Consider the following 18842-nt stretch of genomic DNA (forward strand, 5'->3'; position numbering starts at 1 on the left):
ACTTTGTTCTTTCTGATATATATATATATTTATATATATATATTTATATATATATATGAGTGGTACATCTGAATCATATGGTATCTCCATTATTAGCTTATGTGAGGAAAATTCATAGTGACACTTAATACTAATTAACATCCCTATGCCCAAATAAAATACCATATACACCTGCATTCTCATGACACTGATTTTCTGGATGACAACCACTCTGCTTGGGATGAGGAGAAACATGAATGTACTTTTGATTTGAAATTTCACTGACAGCTAATGATGCTGGACATTTTTCTAAGATGCATTGGCATTTTCTACTAGCTCTTTGGAGAACTATCTCTTTATTCACTTGCCTGTAAATTAATGGAATTATATATTGTCATGGCAATTTAACATTCGTTATCCTTTTTAGTATCTGATGCCCGGTCAGATGAATAGTAGAAATCCTTTTCCTTCTTCCCTGTAGGCCATATTTTCACTTAGGTCACTGTTCCCTTACTATGTAGAAGGTTTGAAATTTTATGCTAATTTTGGTCAATTTCCTATTTCTCATTTCTTGTTACTTCCTGGACTGTTCGAGTCCTTTTCATAAAGCCCTTGCCTATAGCTACAATGAAGAGCTTTCTCTGTGTCTGTCTTACCGACTTCAATGTTTCTGCCCTTACATGCAGGTCTTTCATCATTTTGATTTGATTTTGATACAAGGTGGCAGACAGAGATCTAGCTTCATTATCCCAGGCATGGTTACAGCACCTCCAATGAGTGCTTTTGGTGATTCAGATGAACATAGGTGTGTATTTATTTCTTGGCCAACTATCCCATTGCACTGATCCTCATATCTCCTATTGAAACAGTGTCCTGCTGTCTTGATTGCTGTGACATTGCAGTACATGCAATCAGGTGTTAGAACACCCCCACCACTGCACTGTGTGCTTCCGCGTGTATTTGAGGACAGATGTTTCCGTTTCTGAGTAGAATGTTGTTAAAACTTTTGTTGAAACTTCATTAAATCTTATGTCACTTTTGAACACACAGTCATTTTCAGATTATCAATTCTTATTTCATGACATTAGGATTCCCCGAGGGCTATATTGAATGTTACTAACGTTACTGCATTTTTTTTCCCATCTGGACAGCAAAAGTCACTTCCTCTCTTTTGCTCTCATGACAATTGACATCACATTTTTATTTCCATGCTAAAACCAAGACTGGCTTTTGCTTTCTAGGAAAGTAGAAAAGATCAGAAAGTAGATAAATTAGTAAATAACTAAATAAATAGTTAACTGTCATGAAATTTGGAATGGATGCATCTACTGTGTCATTCTATCTCTGACATCTTTATGGAGTAAATGTAAAGAAAAGACAGAGGGCAGAATCCCTCCAATGAATTAAGAACACATCAAAAATGCAGCAAAATTAAATGGAAGTTTATATTCAGTTGAAGGATATAAAGTTTTTACTCTCTGGAAGAATTATCTGACTGTCTCTACCATGAAGTTTTGAGTTGAATGGAGATGAGGATGTGATCCTTCCTATAATCATACTCCATAAACAGCCTTAGGCTTGGTTCCTGCAAAATTGTGATCAAATGCTCAGACATCAATGCATCTTTTACACCCATCCAATATTTAAACAAATATTCGATGATTAAGTGTGAATCACAAAAAATAGTGTTTGTCAGAACAACTAATCCTTATCTACTATAAATGAAAGTAAGAAAAACTAGAAAATGTTTTAACTATAAGAATAAAACATTTTTTAATGTCACTGTGTGGAGATTCTTGACACTCTTACGCTGGCAATGTGAGTCAGAAAACAAAACCCCTTCACTTGAACACACTAGAGATAAGAACAGTAATCCTCTAGGATTTATGATTCTGAAAACCAAGCAGAAAGCATATCCACTATGAGAGTAAAGCCATCAGGGACTGTCTGTGTCTCCTTCCTAGTTTCAGGGTTGCAAGCATGTGTTTCTGTGTCTGGTTTTACCTGAATGCTTGGAAACCAATCAAGTTCTCAAGTGTGTGCTACGAGAATGTTGGTAAATGAGCCATTCAATAGCTTTTAAGTACAATTTGATATGAATTTTTTTCATTCTTTACATTAGATGAGGACATTTCATATATTAAAGGTTATGTGTTTGGTAAAAGTTATAGAAATTTCATTTAGAAAAGAACTTCTAAAATGGCTTTGTTGAAAGAAGGAAGAAGCAACAATGAAACCAAAAATGGTAGAGGGAAAATGCCCACATAGAAGCAGAGAATAAATGAGAAAAAATGAAAAGAGAATTGGGAAGTAAGGGGAGGGCATCAGAAAATGGAAAGTAGTGCTATTCTCTATTTAAGACACATGCACAAATGATGATCTTCAGAGAACCTAGAGGAGAAGGTTCAAGACCATTGCGCTTAGAGGACCAGCAGCATCCACAAGGTACAGAATGGCCAGGCCCTATGCTGTCCTGATGGCCCTGGTAGTGATGAGCTACTGGTCAACCTGCTCTCTGGGATGTGACCTGCCTCAGACTCATAACCTCAGCAACAAGGGAGCCTTGACACTCCTGGCACAAATGAGGAGACTCTCCCCTCTCTCCTGCCTCAAGGACAGAAAGGACTTTGCTTTCCCTCTGGAGAAGGTGGATGCCCAGCAGATCCAGAAGGCTCGAGCCATCCCTGTCCTGCTGGAGCTGACCCAGCAGGTCCTGATCCTCTTCAGCTCAAAGGACTCATCTGCTGCTTGGGAGACAACCCTCCTAGACACATTCTGCACTGGCCTCCACCAGCAGCTCAAGGACCTGCAGGCCTGTGTGATGCAGCAGGTGGGAGTGCAGGAACCTCCCCTGAGCCAGGAAGACTCCCTGGTGGCTGTGAGGAAATACTTCCACAGGATCACTGTCTACCTGAGAGAGAAGAAACATAGCCCCTGTGCCTGGGAGGTGGTCAGAGCGGAAGTCTGGAGAGCCCTGTGTTCCTCAGCCAAGTTGCTGGCAAGATTGAATGAGGAGAAGGAGTAAGTCCTGAGCTGAAGAGGAGAGAACTTTCCTGGACTAGGACCCTGCAGCTCACCTCACTAATTCTGCTCTCTCAGTGATATCACTCATTTTCACATCCTTAAGCCAACCTTCCTGGATATTTCATCAGTTATGAGCAAGACTGCATATTGTAGAGACATTAATTAGCTTCTAGATTCACCCAGTTATTTGTATTTATCTGTATACATATCTATTTATTTAACTATGTAATTTCAGTTATAATATCATGTGAAAATTTATACATTCTTTAATATAGCATTTTTCTTATGTGTGATAAAATTATTTTTCTATGGTATTAAATATTATATTAATTTTGTGTCTTTCCATTCTTTATAACTTTCAATCGTATAAATTTCAGTAAAGTTGACACAGTACAGCATAAAACTCCTTACATTTATATGGTTTGTTGTGTGCCAATTAGTTTTCTGTCTACTAAATACAAGCTAACTTCATCTGAGTGGAGGGAACCTTAAAACCTCCATGTGATGGGGTCTTCAAGCAATGCTGTATGATTTTTTTCCTTCTTTTTTCTTTTTGGAATGTAGGGCATTTCCTTAATATGTGAGGAAAAGTTCCTGGCCCATTGTGGGAGGTAGCATTCCTGAGTTGATGGTCCTAGGTCTATAAGAAATCAGGCAGAGAGCCAGGTGTTAGTGGCACATGCCTTTAATCCCAGTATACAAGAGGCAGAGGCAGAGGCAGGCAGATCTCTGTGAGTTGGAGGCCAGCCTGGTGTATAAGAGCTAGTTCCAGGACATTCTCCAAAGCTACAGTGAAACTCTATCTTGAAAAACCTAACCAAACCTGTAGTGAGGAGCAGCAGGCCTGCTTTCCTGCCTGGCTCCCAGCTGCCTGGCTAGCTTATGCCCCAAAATAACAACACACCAACTGTATTCATTTAAACACTGCCTGGCCCATTAGTTTCAGTCTCTTATTCACATCTTATTCACATCTTATTATTAACTCATATCTAATAATCTGTATAACACCATGAGTGATGTCTTACCAGGAAAGATTCAGCACGTCTGACCTGGTGGCTGGCTTCATGGCGACTGGCCCAGAGAGGAGAGAGGCATGACGATTGCCCGAGGCATCTGCCTCATTCCCAGCATCCTGTTCTGTCTACTCCACCCACCTATGTTCTAACCTATCAGACCAAGCAGTTTCTTTATTAATTAACCAATGAAATCATCAGATAGATAGAAGACGCACCTACATCACAAACCAAACCAAACCAAAACGAAACAAAAAACACACAGAGAGAGAACACAGGGAGAACAAACCATGATGAGCAAACCAGTAGTCAGCACTCTTCCACGGCTTCTGCATCAGTGCCAGCCTTCAGCCTGCCCCATTTGAGTCTCTGTTCTGACCTCCTTTGATGATTAACAGTGACGTGCAAGTCTAAGTCAAAAACACCTTTCCCCTCCAAGTTGCTTTGCTAATGGCATTTCATCAAACCAATAATAGCCCTAACTAAGACAGAGATTTGTGCCATGATTGTGGGGGTATTTCTGTGACAGACCTGATCATGTACTTTGGGAAGGACTGTGAAAAGCTATTGAGTGTTCATAGCTTGGTGATCTGTTCCCTGAGAGCTTGGAAGATAAGAATGTTGAGAGCAATCCAAACAAAAGGCCTAGCTTGAACTATTTCAGAGGCTAGTTTGAGAGTCTGTTAAGGACACTATTTGAGTCATTCGCTACTTCAGTTAAGAATCTGGTTCTTGCTACCAGGGCATGAAGCATCAGTTGTGACTAACAAGATACCAGGACCACTAAAGGGAAAACATCTGTTTTACTAGGACATTTGATGTTGGGGAGAAGGAGCTGAGGCATCAGGGGAGATTAAGAAAAGAGCAGCATCGGTGAGTTGGAATCATCCGGAACAGGTTTTCTCAGAGCTGGGTCATGCAAGCCGTGTGCCTGAGGCTGTCAAGTTTGCACCTCAACCTGGCAGTGGAACTTGTTAGAGCAGGAATCATCCAGCTGGTGCAGGTTTGAAGGCATGAAGGAGTCATGGAGAGCATCTGAGGGTCGGCACTCTGTGGCAGGGTTAGATTCCTATGAATAGCCCAAAGAGGCTAATGCTAATAGTGCAGCCCCATTTTAGCACGACTCTCCAGGCTTTTGGAGATGCCAGGCCCCTGGGAAGTCCATAAGGAGAGTGATCATGTGGACTGGAGCTGACCTGAGCCTAGGGGTCAAGTTATGTGTGCTGCAGGTGGATCTGGAGAAGTGATCTATGTTCTCCTTCTTCCTCATTGAAGTAAGAAAGTGCTTAATTTATTTTTGATTTTTTAGATGAGCCAACCGTTGAGATACTTTGGGTTTAAAAAGAGAGTTTGAATATTTAAAAACTTTGTATCTTTCTTACTTTGTATGTTATAAATGTTTTCACCTCATTTATGTCTATTTTTTCCATGTATGGCTGTACCCTGTGGATGTCAGAAGGGAACACCATCTTGTTAGAATAGGAGTTACTGGTGGCTATAGCCACGTTGTGGGTGCTGGAATCAATCTCAGGTCCTCTGTACGAATAGGCAGTAATCTTAACCATTGAGACCCTCTCCTCGTCCAGAGTTTGTATATTTTAAAGAGACTAAAATTTTAAATGATTAAATGCTTAAAGATTGTGTCACTCTTAAAACTTGGAATATTTTTTATTGTGAAGTTGATATTAATGTGATTGTTAGCATATACAAGAAAAGGAAAGGTTGGGCCTTAACAGCAATGCGTTTATATGTCAAGTTGGCAAGAGGTCAGGCGTGCTGGCTAGTTTTATGCCAATGTGAGAGCAAGTGAAGACATTTGAGAAGAGGAAACCTTGATTAAGGAAATTCCTTCACATGCTGGGGCTATATACAAGCCTATGGGGGTGTTTTCTTAATTAGAAATTGATGTAAGGAGTGTTGTCTTCCCTGGGCTGATGGTCCTAGCTCTGTAAGCAGGCTGAGCAAGCCAGAAAGCAGAATTTCTCCATTGCCTCTGCATCAGCTGTGCCTCCCAGTCCTTGCCCATTACTGTTCCTTTCCTTTGGTGATGAGCTGTGGTGTGAAAGTGGAAGACAAGTCAACCTTTTCCTGCACAAGTTGCTCTCACCATGGTGCTTCATCGCAGCATTAGTCACCCTGACTGAGACAATGTTTAAACTGTGCGCTGTTTAAATTGAAGTAGGTCCAAGCATCTCGTAGCAACCATTCCTTTAGGACAAAATCCTAGAATCTTTTCCTCTAGTGTTTTTTAAACATGTAGCACAGCAGATTTCTGTGTGGCCTATATGTTGTACAATAGTAAAACAGAAAACTGTGTTCCTCATTAAATTATGACTTGGTATATATATTTTCACAATTTTTATCTATTATTGGTAACTTCATGCATCAATGCAGTGTGTGTACATCGTATCCACCACTTCCTCCCTGCCCTGAAGTCTTCCTAGACCTGCTTAACATAATCTCCCCAACTTCATTTCTTCTTCATTTTCTTTGTTTTCTTTTTATTAAGCCCATCTAGATCAATTAATGCTTCCCATATTTGCATAGGTTGACAGTAATATTCATTGAAGAATGGGTCATTGACCATAGGCCAAACAACTGAACAAAAATTAGCACTTCCTCACTGGCGACAAAGTGTCAGATTGGGATGGAGCATTGTGAGGCCCTTCTCTCTCCATGCTGGGGTGTGGACTGGCTTGGCTTCTGCAGATCTCTTGCACACAGTAACAGCTGTACTGATTCATGAGTGCAATGGTCCTGTTGTGTTCAGAGATACTTTGTAGCCATCTTCCCCAGCTTCTGGCTTTACAATCTTTCTGCCACTTCTTCTGCAATGTTCTCTGAGCCTTGGCTGGGGAAGGAGGTGTGATACTGACATTACACTAGGAGTGAGCACTCTGTACTCATTTATGCTCCACACTTTGATTGACTGTGAGTATCTGTATAAAACACTGTCTGCTGCATAAGTAAGTTTCTTTAAAAAGGGGTGAGCTTTACACAGGCCTGTGTGTGTACAGTAAGTATTTAGAAGGCTCCGATACTGTGTCTCTTATAACAAAATAATAGCAGCGTGGTCTCTGATCCCCAGTCATGGGCCTTGGCCAGGTTTACAGTACAAGGCATGAGATTCCTCTTTGGAACAGATCAGAAGTCCCGTTAGAATGTTGTTGATTGCTCCTATTACATTCCTGACACTATTGCAGTAATGGGAATAGGTTTATAGCTCAGTCACTATGGTAGCTCACAGGGCTCACAGCAGGACAAGATATTTCATGGATTTCTCCCCTAGCAATGTGAAAAGCACCTTTCCACTTTGTGAGAGGTAGCTAACAAAGAGGAAGTTTTAGGATTAGTATCAGATTCTTTTCCACGTGTCCTGTGATCAAAGTGTGTGATACCTTTCTAATAGGATGAGCTTTAGTGTGATGTCAGCATCCATGTGTGTTGTGATGTACTTATATATTTCCTCTTCTGTAATCCTCTCCTCTTCCCCCAAATCCTTCACACTGGTCCTCTTTGCTTCTAAATTGACCTTATTCTTATATATTATATCATAATATATAAGTATAAACTTGTATAGCTGTTTCCAGATTTCCCATATGGTAGAAAACATATACTATGTATTTCCCTATTGTTTCTGTTAGCATGAGGTTCTTGATATCTATTTGGTTCCATGTGTCATACATTTTATTCTTTTTTATAGCTGAATAATTTTCTATTCTATGTTAGAAATATATGTGTCACTTCCCCCTTTTTCTTTATCCTTATAATAGTATCCATACATATATGCTTTCAATTATTCATTCACCTTTTGATATATATCTAGGCTAATTAAATATTTTGTCTTGTATGAAATGTACCATAATAAACATGGATGTGCAGAAGTCTCTATGGTCATTCACTTTTCTCTTTCTGGTGTATACACAGTTGTGGTACAGCTGAATCACATGCTAGCTCTATTATGAAATATTTTGTGGAACATTCATAATGACTCCCATTGTGTCAGTAATAATAACATCCATACCAACAAACATAAAGGCTCCTGTTCACCTTTATTCTCACCAGAATTTAATTTATCTTAGCCATTCGACCATAGGTTAGATGAAATATGAATGTAGTTTTTGACTAGAATTTCCCCCTCACAGCTAATGACGCTGGACATTTCCTAATACATTCACTAGCACTTGGAATTTGCTATTTTGAGAACTCTCTCTTCATTCACATGCCCAGAAATTAGTAGGATTGTGTATTGTTTGTGCACTTATAAAGATCTTTATCCTTTCTAGTATCTAATGTCTGGCAAGGTGAATAGTGGGGAAGCATTTCCTTCCTCCTTGTGGGCTAGTTACTCAGGCCACTCTTCCTTTGATATGCAGAGGCTTTGCACAAGTGTTTTTTTTGTCAGTTTTCCATTTCTTACTTCTTGCTGTTTTGTGGGCTATTGAGTTCTTTTCATAAAACTCTTGCCTATAGATAGAACGAAGTGTTTTTATTTCCCTAACCAACTTTATTGTCTCTGCAACATGTTCAAGTCTTTATCATTTTGACTAGATTGTGTTCAGAGTGGCAGATAAAGACCTGAGTTCACTCTCCTAGACACAGTTACCTCCCTGCATTGTGTGTTATCTGTAGTTCAGTGTAGTTCAGGGGGGTGTAGCTGTGTGTGTTTATTTCTCTGCCAGCTGTCACACTGCACTGCTCTGCATGTCTGCTCTGTGGTAGTGTCCTGCTGCTCTGTTTTCTGTCCCTCAGTAATCTATGAAACCGTGCAGTGTTATACTTCCCATGTCCTCGTGCTTTTATGTATGTTTAATGGTTTTTATTTCAATTTCTGAGTAGAATGTTGGTAAATTTTTATTAAAACTTTATTAAATTTCAGGTCACTTTTGATATACAGCCATTTACATTTGTAAATTCTTTTATTTCATGCTGCTTTAGTGCTATAATAAATGTCCCTCACATTCTTGCTAGTGCTTCCCATATGGACAGCAAAAGTCACTTCCTCCCCTGCTTTCTTGACATCTGACGTCACATTTGTATCTCCAAGCTGAGAACCAAAACTGGGTTTTGCTCTCTAGGAAAGTAAAAGAGACAAAAGAAAATGAGTAAGTAAGTAGGTTAGTAAGTAAATAAATAGCTAATTAAAGTTAAATGTCATAAAAACTAGAGAGATTTGATGTTATACGATTGTGTTGTTTAACTGTCTAACATTATTAGGATATGAATACAAGGAAAGGCAGGTGGCAGAATTCTATCGTTAAATGCAGGCCTCAAAATACAGTAAAATTAAAAGAATTATTATAAGCAATTTAACAACATGAAGTTCTTCTTCTCCAGAGAATAGACTGAATTTCTCTACCATGCAGATGTGAGTTGAGTTGAGATGGGATATGAGAACCCTCAGTCACTTATTGTATTGAAACTGGATAAACAACGTTAGGTTTGACTCCTACATAACTGTAATCAAATGCTCACCATCAGTGTGTCTTGTACTTCAATAAGATAATTTCAAACATAACAAGTATTCAATGATTAAGTGTTCATCATAGAAGAGTATTTGACAGTACTTATCTACTACTAGTGAAATTAAGACAAAGTAGAACTATTTATTCTTCAAAATAGGCAGCACATAATTTTATCATTAACATCTGGGAATAGTTAGGAATCAGATACTCTGATTCCTGGAAATATGAGTCATGACTGAAAACAATAACCCTTCACATGAATACACTAAATATAAGAGCAGTAATTCTCTAGCATTTATGATGCTGAAAAATCAAGCAACCATATCCACTATGATAGCTGAAGTCATCAGCATGGGGAAAGCACACTCTCAGGGACTCGGGGATGAGAGGAGGATGGAGGGTATTGTGTCACTGAGCAGCGGAGAGTGTGGGCTGATTCAAAAGCCACTGAGTGAGTCACATGGTACTTGATAAATGACATCACATTGCATCAAATTCTCCACACGCACACCAAGAAGGAACCAGTATTCAGCTATTCAGCTTAGAGGTCATTGATAGAAGGTGAAGAACACTGTAGGCACCAGTGCACAAATGGTGGATAAAAAGACAGATGTCTACACTAATCCTGACTTTGTGGACCAATGAATAGCAACCCATGGCCTTCAGAACTGGATCCTTAGAGAGACATAAATATCAGTGAAACTCTTTCTACTGTAATGAGTCACCCATGGGAATAAACAGAAAAGCATCTGCTTCTTTATCCTGAAGAGCCTCTGTACTATGAAGGCTCTGCCCAGTCTCTAGATAGTAAGGGAAGCTCTTAATGCTGAGAGAGCACCATTTCCCGTTTAAAGGAAGCAAAAGAAACTTGGGTGAAAACTAATGCTAAAAGTTCCGTGACTTGGTGTATATTTGCATAATGTATGCACTTTGGTATTCTGTCACAGGTCTTTCTCCATGGAACAACTTTTTCTACTTATATTTAGTATTCCTGAGGTTTACCAGGGAAATTAACATTGAATTTCAAACTTTGTATCTTTCTTGTGTTTTCAGGCCACAGAGAAAACACACAAATGATGCATAAGAAGGAAAAAAAACTATGGAAAAAAGTTGAGAAAATGAAAATGTTTGCAATAGTCTTTCTGACTGCTCTGTCATCTCAAATATTCCCATGAATCTTTGGTGACTTTGAAAAGACTCTGACTCCCACTTTAGACACAGTTCTTTACAGATAGAGAGCGTGTCATTTAACCACACGATGCTCGTGAATGTCAAAAGTGTTTATCTACAGCGTTTAACAACAGTCTTCAGAGAGGACAGGCCTTATATTTCACTTATTGGTTTATATATTTCCATTTCTTTAAATATACAATACTTTAATATTTGTATACTTAGAAGAATTTATTCATATTTCCACATTTAATGTACATTATCTGTAAGATTTGTATATTTAGAAGAATGTATTCATATTTCCATAACTTTTAATATAAAATAGCTGTAAGATTTGTGTATTTAGAAGAATGTATTCTTTACATTTTAATAAATGCATAAGGCTTTAATTCTCTCAATTTATTTGAGCATCATTTTGTTTTCTTTCTACTTCTATAAAAAAAAGCTTCTCTATGTGTCTCTTGCTGTCCTGAAACAAAATCTGTAAACCATGCTGACTTTGACACAGAATCAGTGTTCCTCTGCCACCCAAATATTAAGGAAAAAACATGAGTAATTACACCTTACTTAATTTTTATTTTATTTATATAAACTATATTTTTCTTAGTATGTCTTTGGTGTAGTATAACACATTTCTGAATTTATATGTTCATGTTCATATAAGTTAAAGCCAAATATCAATGCCCAGATGCTCAGTCACCGCCTTACTTGGTTTCTTTATGAGGTTCTCTCCCTGAAGTTGGGGATCCCCATTGCAGTTAGATCAAATGACCTAGGGTCTCAAGTGAGCTGCCTGGATAAGTACCACATACCAAAATTAAATAAAGCCTAGATAAGCAAATTAAATAGATCCATAACCACTAAGGAAATAGAAACAATCATCAAAAGCCTCTAAATTTAAAAAAAAAAAAAAGCCAGGAGCTTGATGGTTTCAGCACAGAATTCAACCTGAATTTCAAAGAAGAACTAATACCAATACTTCTCAAATGTTCCACACAATTGAAACAAAAGGGACATGGCCAAAGTCCTTTTTACGAGGCTACAGTTACCCTGTTGCCCAAACCACATAATGATGCAACTAAGAAAGAGTATTACAGACCAATCTCTCATGAACATTGATGAAAAAGTACTCAATAAAATAGTGCTAAACTGAATCCAAAAACATATCAGAAAAATCCACCATGACCAAGTAGGCTTTATCCCAGAGATGAACATAGGGAAATCTGTTAATGGAATCCACCATATAAACATACTGAAAGGAAAAAAAAAAAAACACATGATCATTTCATTAGAGGCTGAACACTGAACAAACCTTCAACAAAATTCAATGCCCCTTCACAATAAAGGTCTTAGAGAGAGCAGGGACACAAAGTGATGTGGGATTCCCCTCTGTATGATGTGAATATGTTTTATTATCATTGGGTAATAAAGAAGTGCTTTGGCCCATGGCAGGGCAGAATAGAGCAGAATATGAAAAGTGCATGGTGATAGATATGGATCTATTTCCATTCTTCTACAGGTTGACATCGAGTTATACCAGCATCATTTGTTGAAGATGCTTTCTTTCTTCCATTGTATAATTTCAGCTCCTTTGTCGAATATCGGGTGTTCATAGGTTTGTGAGTTAATATCCGGGTCTTCGTTTTGATTCCATTGGTCAATGTCTCTGTTTTTATGCTCTGTAATAGAGTTTGAAGTCAGGGATGGTAATGCCTCCGGAGGTTGCTTTATTGTATAGGATTGTTTTGGCTATCCTGGGTTTTTTGTTTTTCTATATAAAGTCGATTATTGTTCTCTCAAGGTCTGTGAAGAATTTTGTTGGGATTTTGATGGGGATTGCGTTGAATTTATAGATTGCCTTTGGTAGAATTGCCATTTTTACTATGTTGATCCTCCCCATCCAAGAGCATGGGAGATCCTTCCATTTTCTGGTATCCTCTTCAATTTCTTTCTTCAAAGCCTTACAGTTCTTGTCAAATAGACCTTTTACTTCCTTGGTTAGTGTTACCCGAAGATACTTTATGCTATTTGTGGCTATCTTGAAAGGTGAAATTTCTCTGATTTCCCTCTCTGCTTCTCTATCCTTTGGTTATAGGAGGGCTACTGATTTTTTTGAGTTGATCTTGTATCCTGCCACACCACTGAAGGTATTTATCAGCTGTAGGAGTTCTTTGGTAGAGTTTTTGGGGTCACTGATGTACACTATCATATCATCTACAAATAACGAAAGTTTAACTTCTTCCTTTCCAATTCAAATCTCCTTGATCTCATTATGTTGTCTTATTGCTATTGCTAGAATTCCAAGCGCTATGTTGAAGAGATACGGTGAGAGTAGACAGCCTTGTCTTGTTCCTGATTTTTCTGGAATGACTTTGAGTTTCTCTCCATTTAATTTGATATTAGTCTTGGCTTGTTGTATATTGCTTTTATTATATTTAGATATGTCCTTGTATCCCTAACCTCTCTAAGACCTTTATCAAAAAGTGGTGTTGAATTTTGTCAAATGCTTTTTCAGCATCTAATGAAATGATCATATGGTTTTTTCTTTCAGTTTATTTATATGATGGATTACATTGATAGATTTTCGTATGTTGAACCAGCCCTGCATCTCTGGGATGAAGCCTACTTGATTATAGTGGATAATTTTTCTAAAGTGTTCTTGGATTCGGTTTGCCAGTATTTTATTGAGAATTTCTGCATCCATGTTCATGAGCGAGACTGGTCTGTAATTCTCTTTCTTGTGAGTCTTTGTGTGGTTTTGGTATCAGGGTAACTGTGGCTTCATAAAAAGAGATTGGCAATGACTTCTGTTTTTATTATGTGAAACACATTAAGGAGTATAGGTATCAGCTCTTCTTGAAAGTTCTGGTAAAATTATGCATTAAACCCATCTGGTCCTGGGCTTTTTTGGTTGGGAGGTTTTTGATGACAGCTTCTATTTCCTCGTGAATTATAATTATAGGTCTACTTAAATTGTTCACCTGGTCTTGATTTAATTTTGGCATATGGTATTTATCTAAAAACAAGTCCATTTCTTTTACATTTTCCAACTTTGTGGCATATAGGCTTTTGTAGTAAGACCTGATGATTCTCTGAATTTCCTCAGTGTCTGTTGTTATGTCCCCCTTTTCATTTCTGATCATGTTAATTTGTGTGTTCTCTCTCTGCCTTTTGATTAGTTTGGATAGGGGTTTGTCAATCTTGCTGATTTTCTCAAAGAACCAGCTCTTTGTTTCATTGATTCTTTGGATTGTTTTCTGTGTTTCTATTTTGTTGATTTCAGCCTTCAGTTTGCTTATTTCCAGTCTTCTACTCCTTCTGGGTAAGTCTGCTTCTTTTTTTCCTAGAGCTTTCAGCTGTGCTGTTAAGTCTCTAATGTGAGCATTCTCCGTTTCTTTAATGTGGTCACTTACAGCTATGAACTTTTCTCTTAGCCCTGCTTTCATAGTGTCCCATAGGTTTGGGTATGTTGTGTCTTTATTTTCGTTGAATTCAAGGCAGACTTTAATTTCTTTATTTCTTCCCTGACCCAGGGATGGTTCAGTAGTTGACTGTTCAGTTTCCATGAGTTTGTAGGCTTTCTGGGGGGTAGAATTGCTGTTAGATTCTAACTTTATTCCACGGTGATCCAATAAGACACAGGTATCTGTGGAAGTTTGCTTTGTTACCAAGTATGTGATCAATTTTTGAGACGGTTCTATGAGATGCTGAGAAGAAGGTATATTCTTTCCTATTTGGGTGGAATGTTCTATAGATGTCTCTTAAGTCCATTTGATTCATTAACTTCATTAGTTCTCTTATTTCTCTGTTAGGTTTCTGTCTTGTTAGGTTTCTGACTTGTTCATTGGTGAGAGAGGAATGTTGAAGTCTCCTACTATTAGTGTGTGGGGTTTGATGTGTGCTTTAAGTTCTAGTAATTTTTCTTTTACATAAGTGGGTGCTTTTATATTATGGGCATAGATATTCAGGATTTAGACTTCATCCTGATGAATTTTTCCTGTTATGAGTATAAAGTGTCCATCTTCTTCTCTTCTAATTGATCTTGAATTTTGCATGCAAATGAATGGAAATAGAAAACACTATCCTGAGTGAGATAACCCAGACCCAAAAAGATGAATATGGAATGTACTCACTTATTAATGGACTCTGTCCATAAACAAAGGACATTGAGTTTATAGTTCATAAGCCTAGAGAAGCCAAATAACAAGGTGAACCCAAAGAAAAATGTATATAGATCCTCCTGGATATCGAAGCAAACAAGATCGCCAGGCAAAAGTTGGGAGTATGGAGGTAGGGGTAGAGATGAGGGAGGGGGTGGAGGAAAGGGTGAGGGGGAGAGAGAAGGGAGGAGGGAAAGACTGGGGAGAGCTTGGGGGGAGTGGGAGGGTGGAGGTGGAGGAAGGGCAGATATAGGAACAGGGAAGAAGATACCTACATCAAGGGAGCCATTTTAGGGTTGGCAAGAGACTTGGCTCTAGAGAGGATCCTGGGTGTCCATGGGGATGTCCCCAGCTGGGTCCTTGGGCAGCAAGGAGAGGGTGCCTGAACTGGCCTTGCCCCACTATCACACTGATGATTATCTCGAATATCACCATAGACTCTTCGTATGGCGACAGATGGAGATAGAGACAGAGACCCTAATTAGAGCAACGGACTGAGCTCCCAAGGTCCAGTTGAAGAGCAGAAGGAGGGAGAAGATGAGCAAGAAAGTCAGGACCGCGAGGGGTTGGTCCACCCACTGAGACAAGTGCCTGATCTAATGGGAGCTCACCAAAGTCAGCTGGACTGGGACTGAATGAGCATGTGATCAAACCAGACTCTTTGATTGTAGCTGCCAATGGGGACAGACTGAGAAGCCATCGATAATAGCACTGGGACTTGTTTCTACTGCCTGTGATGGCTTTTTGGGACCCTAGTCTATTTGGATGCACAGCTTCCTAGGCCTGGATGGAGGGGGAGGGCCTTGGACTTTCCACAGGGCAGGGTAACCTGCCCTCTCTTAAGGAGGGAGGGAGAGGGAGGAGAGGGAGTAGGGGGGCATGAGGGGAATGGTGGGAGAGAAGTGTAAATTTTTGAATAAAAAAATTAAAAAAGAAAATAAAAAGTGAATGTGAAGAAAATAAATCATTAATTTATAAAAACATTGAATGAATTTAATTATATCATTGCCAGTATTGTAATTAATTATTTGTAAAAAATAATTTTTATCAAGAACTACCTTATAGTTGTATAATGTACGGAGGAAATAAAAATCAGGGTACAAATTTAATGGTGAATAAATTCTAATAGTTTAAGTATACTTTTTGAATGAAATTTGAAAGAATGTTCATTCTTTATATTAGATAAGCAAGTTTCATACATTTGATGTATATCAGTACCATAAGAGTTAATGAAAATTCACCTAGGAGAGAACTTCTGAAATGGCTTTGTTGAGGGGAGCAGGAAAAGTTGACACAATAATGAAAATCAAAATGGTTGAGGAATGATGCCCAGATACAGGCAGAGAATGAATGAAAGTGAAAAGAGAATTGGAAAGTAAGGGGAGGGCATCGGAAAATGGAAAGTAGTGCTATTCTCTATTTAAGACACATGCACAAATGATGATCTTCAGAGAACCTAGAGGGGAAGGTTCAAGACCATTCAGCCCTGAGGACCAGCAACATTCACAACATCCACAATGCCTAGGCTCTGTGCTTTCCTGATGGCCCTGGTGCTGATGAGCTACTGGTCAACCTACTCTTTGGGATGTGACCTGCCTCAGACTCATAACCTCAGAAACAAGGGAGCCTTGACACTCCTGGCACAAATGAGGAGACTCTCCCCTCTCTCCTGCCTCAAGGACAGAAAGGACTTTGCATTCCCTCTGGAGAAGGTGGATGTCCAGCAGATCCAGAAGGCTCGAGCCATCCCTGTCCTGCAGGAGCTGACCCAGCAGGTACTGATCCTCTTCAGCTCAGAGAACTCATCTGCTGCTTGGGAGACAATCCTCCTAGACACATTCTGCACTGGCCTCCACCAGCAGCTCAGGGACCTGCAGGCCTGTGTGATGCAGCAGGTGGGGGTGCAGGAACCTCCCCTGAGCCAGGAAGACTCCATGGTGGCTGTGAGGAAATACTTCCACAGGATCACTGTCTACCTGAGAGAGAAGAAACACAGCCCCTGTGCCTGGGAGGTGGTCAGAGCAGAAGTCTGGAGAGCCCTGTCTTCCTCAGCCAAGTTGATGGCAAGACTGAGTGAGGACAAGGAGTAAGTCCTGAGCTGAAGAGGAGAGAACTTTCCTGGACTAGGACCCTGCACCTCACCTCACCAAACCTGCTGTCTCAGTGATATCACTCATTTTCACATCCTTCAAACAATCTTCCAGGATGTTTTATCAGTTATGAGCAAGACTTGTATATTGTAGAGATATTATCTTCTAGATTCACCCAGTTATTTATATTCATGTGTATAAATATTTATTTAACTATGAAATTTAAGTTATAATACCATTTTACATTATATTTGATATAATAAAACATTTCTCTGTATGTAATAAAAGTTTCCTGTGCTTTGTAAATTTGTTTCTTATAGGTCTTATATATCTCCATCCTTTATATATTCTCACTTTTATTTCTTTAAACTAACATTACAATGTAAAAACCACAAACATTTAGAGGGTACAGGTGTAAAATGCATGGTGCTTGGATATAAGCAGACCTGCCCATCATGTAGTAGCATCGTTTCTTTAGCTCTGAAAATCCTAATATCTTATCCTCTAGTACTTTATAATATGCAGTACAGCTGTTCTTTTTAGTCATTATGTTGTACAATAGTAAAGGAGAACATATTTTCATATCTAATTGTTATGGCACAATTTTTTAAATTTTGTCTCCCTTTTGGTAATTTTATACATGAATACTATGTATATAGATCATATACACACTCTATTCCCTGCCTGACTCTTCCTAGACCTCCCCTCCACATTCTCGTGCTAACATCATGTCTTGTTTTACTCTGCCTTTCTATCATAGCCCAACTAGTGCTTCGCATGTTTACATAGTACAGGGTGGCATCCACTGGAGAACACGTCGTCTTCTGTACGAAACACCGCTGGAGAAACCTGACTCTCCCTCAGCAGCCATCAGCTGCCTGTGGCTCCTCAGACAGGGATGGGGAATCTCGGCCCCTCCCCTGTCCACGCTGGGGTGGTGACTGCCTTGACCTTGTCTACACTTCTTTTCACACAGTCAAAGCTGCCTTAGGAGTGCTACAGTGCTGTCCTGTTCAGAAGATGTATTCATCAATCTTCCCAATCTTTGTCTTTACAATCCTTCTGCCCCTTCTTCTGCAGTGTGCCATAAGTCTAGGTTGGGGAAGGAGGTGTGAAATTAACCTTTTATCTAGGGGCAAGCACTCACAGTTGATTATGCCCTGCCATTTCTTTGAGTATAAATTTCTCTATTAACTGCTGTCTCTTGCATAAGGAAGTTTCTTTGAAGAGGGTTAAGTATTTCACTAGCATAAGGGTATAAATATAAGTCTTTAAAAGGCTCTCTGATACTGTGACCCTTTGGCATAATAACAGTAGGGTTTCTGAGCTCCCTACCCATGGGTTTTTGGCCAGGTTGAGAGTGCTGGGCATGAGTTTCTTCTTTGGAGCTGGGCAGAGTTCCCATTAGACTGTGGTTGATAATCGGCATTCATTGATGCTGCCATTGTGCTAATGAGCATAACTTTCCAGTCCCCTCACTATCTTACCTCACTGTGTGCAAAGCCGAATAAGGTATTTCATGGATTTCTCCCCTTGCAAGATGAAAAGCACCTTCCCACTGTGAAGCCAACAAAAGTTAACTTCTAGGTTAGTATCAAACCGATTCTCCCATGTCCTGTGATCAAAGTGTGTGATGTCTTTGAAATAGCATGGAGTTTTGTGTGATAGTTGCATCGTTGTGTGTTGTAATGTAGTCTATATATTCCCCTATCCACAAGCCTCTCTGCTCCCAAACCTTTCAACCTGGTTCTCCTTTTGATGTTCTTGATATCTATTCAGATTCATATAAATCATATAATGTCTGCTTTATATCTGAATAATCTTCTACTTCATTTTATATCTTGTAGTTTCTTCTTTCTTATTTTTCTTATAGCCATATAGCTAATAGAATTGACACACACAAACACAATATATATAATGTGTGTGTGTTTTAAATATTCT

At 39.1% G+C, this 18842-nt stretch overlaps 2 protein-coding genes across 2 annotated transcripts; both read left to right on the top strand.

Moving 5' to 3' along the window:
- Positions 1 to 2431: 2431 nt before the first annotated feature.
- On the top strand, positions 2432 to 3004 carry LOC119817047 (interferon alpha-12-like). The gene has a single exon (XM_038334223.1). It carries the CDS (start codon positions 2432 to 2434, stop codon positions 3002 to 3004), a length of 573 nt encoding a protein of 190 aa, XP_038190151.1.
- Positions 3005 to 16328: 13324 nt separating this feature from the next.
- LOC119817057 (interferon alpha-12-like) lies at positions 16329 to 16901 on the top strand. The gene has a single exon (XM_038334235.1). It carries the CDS (start codon positions 16329 to 16331, stop codon positions 16899 to 16901), a length of 573 nt encoding a protein of 190 aa, XP_038190163.1.
- The last annotated feature ends 1941 nt before the right edge of the window (positions 16902 to 18842 follow it).

This window comes from Arvicola amphibius, chromosome 6 (assembly GCF_903992535.2).
Source record: "Arvicola amphibius chromosome 6, mArvAmp1.2, whole genome shotgun sequence".
Lineage (NCBI taxonomy): Eukaryota > Metazoa > Chordata > Mammalia > Rodentia > Cricetidae > Arvicola > Arvicola amphibius.

Coding starts and splice junctions, on each gene's coding strand:
- LOC119817047 (XM_038334223.1), top strand. CDS start 2,432: ATGGCCAGGCCCTATGCTGTCCTGATGGCCCTGGTAGTGATGAGCTAC.
- LOC119817057 (XM_038334235.1), top strand. CDS start 16,329: ATGCCTAGGCTCTGTGCTTTCCTGATGGCCCTGGTGCTGATGAGCTAC.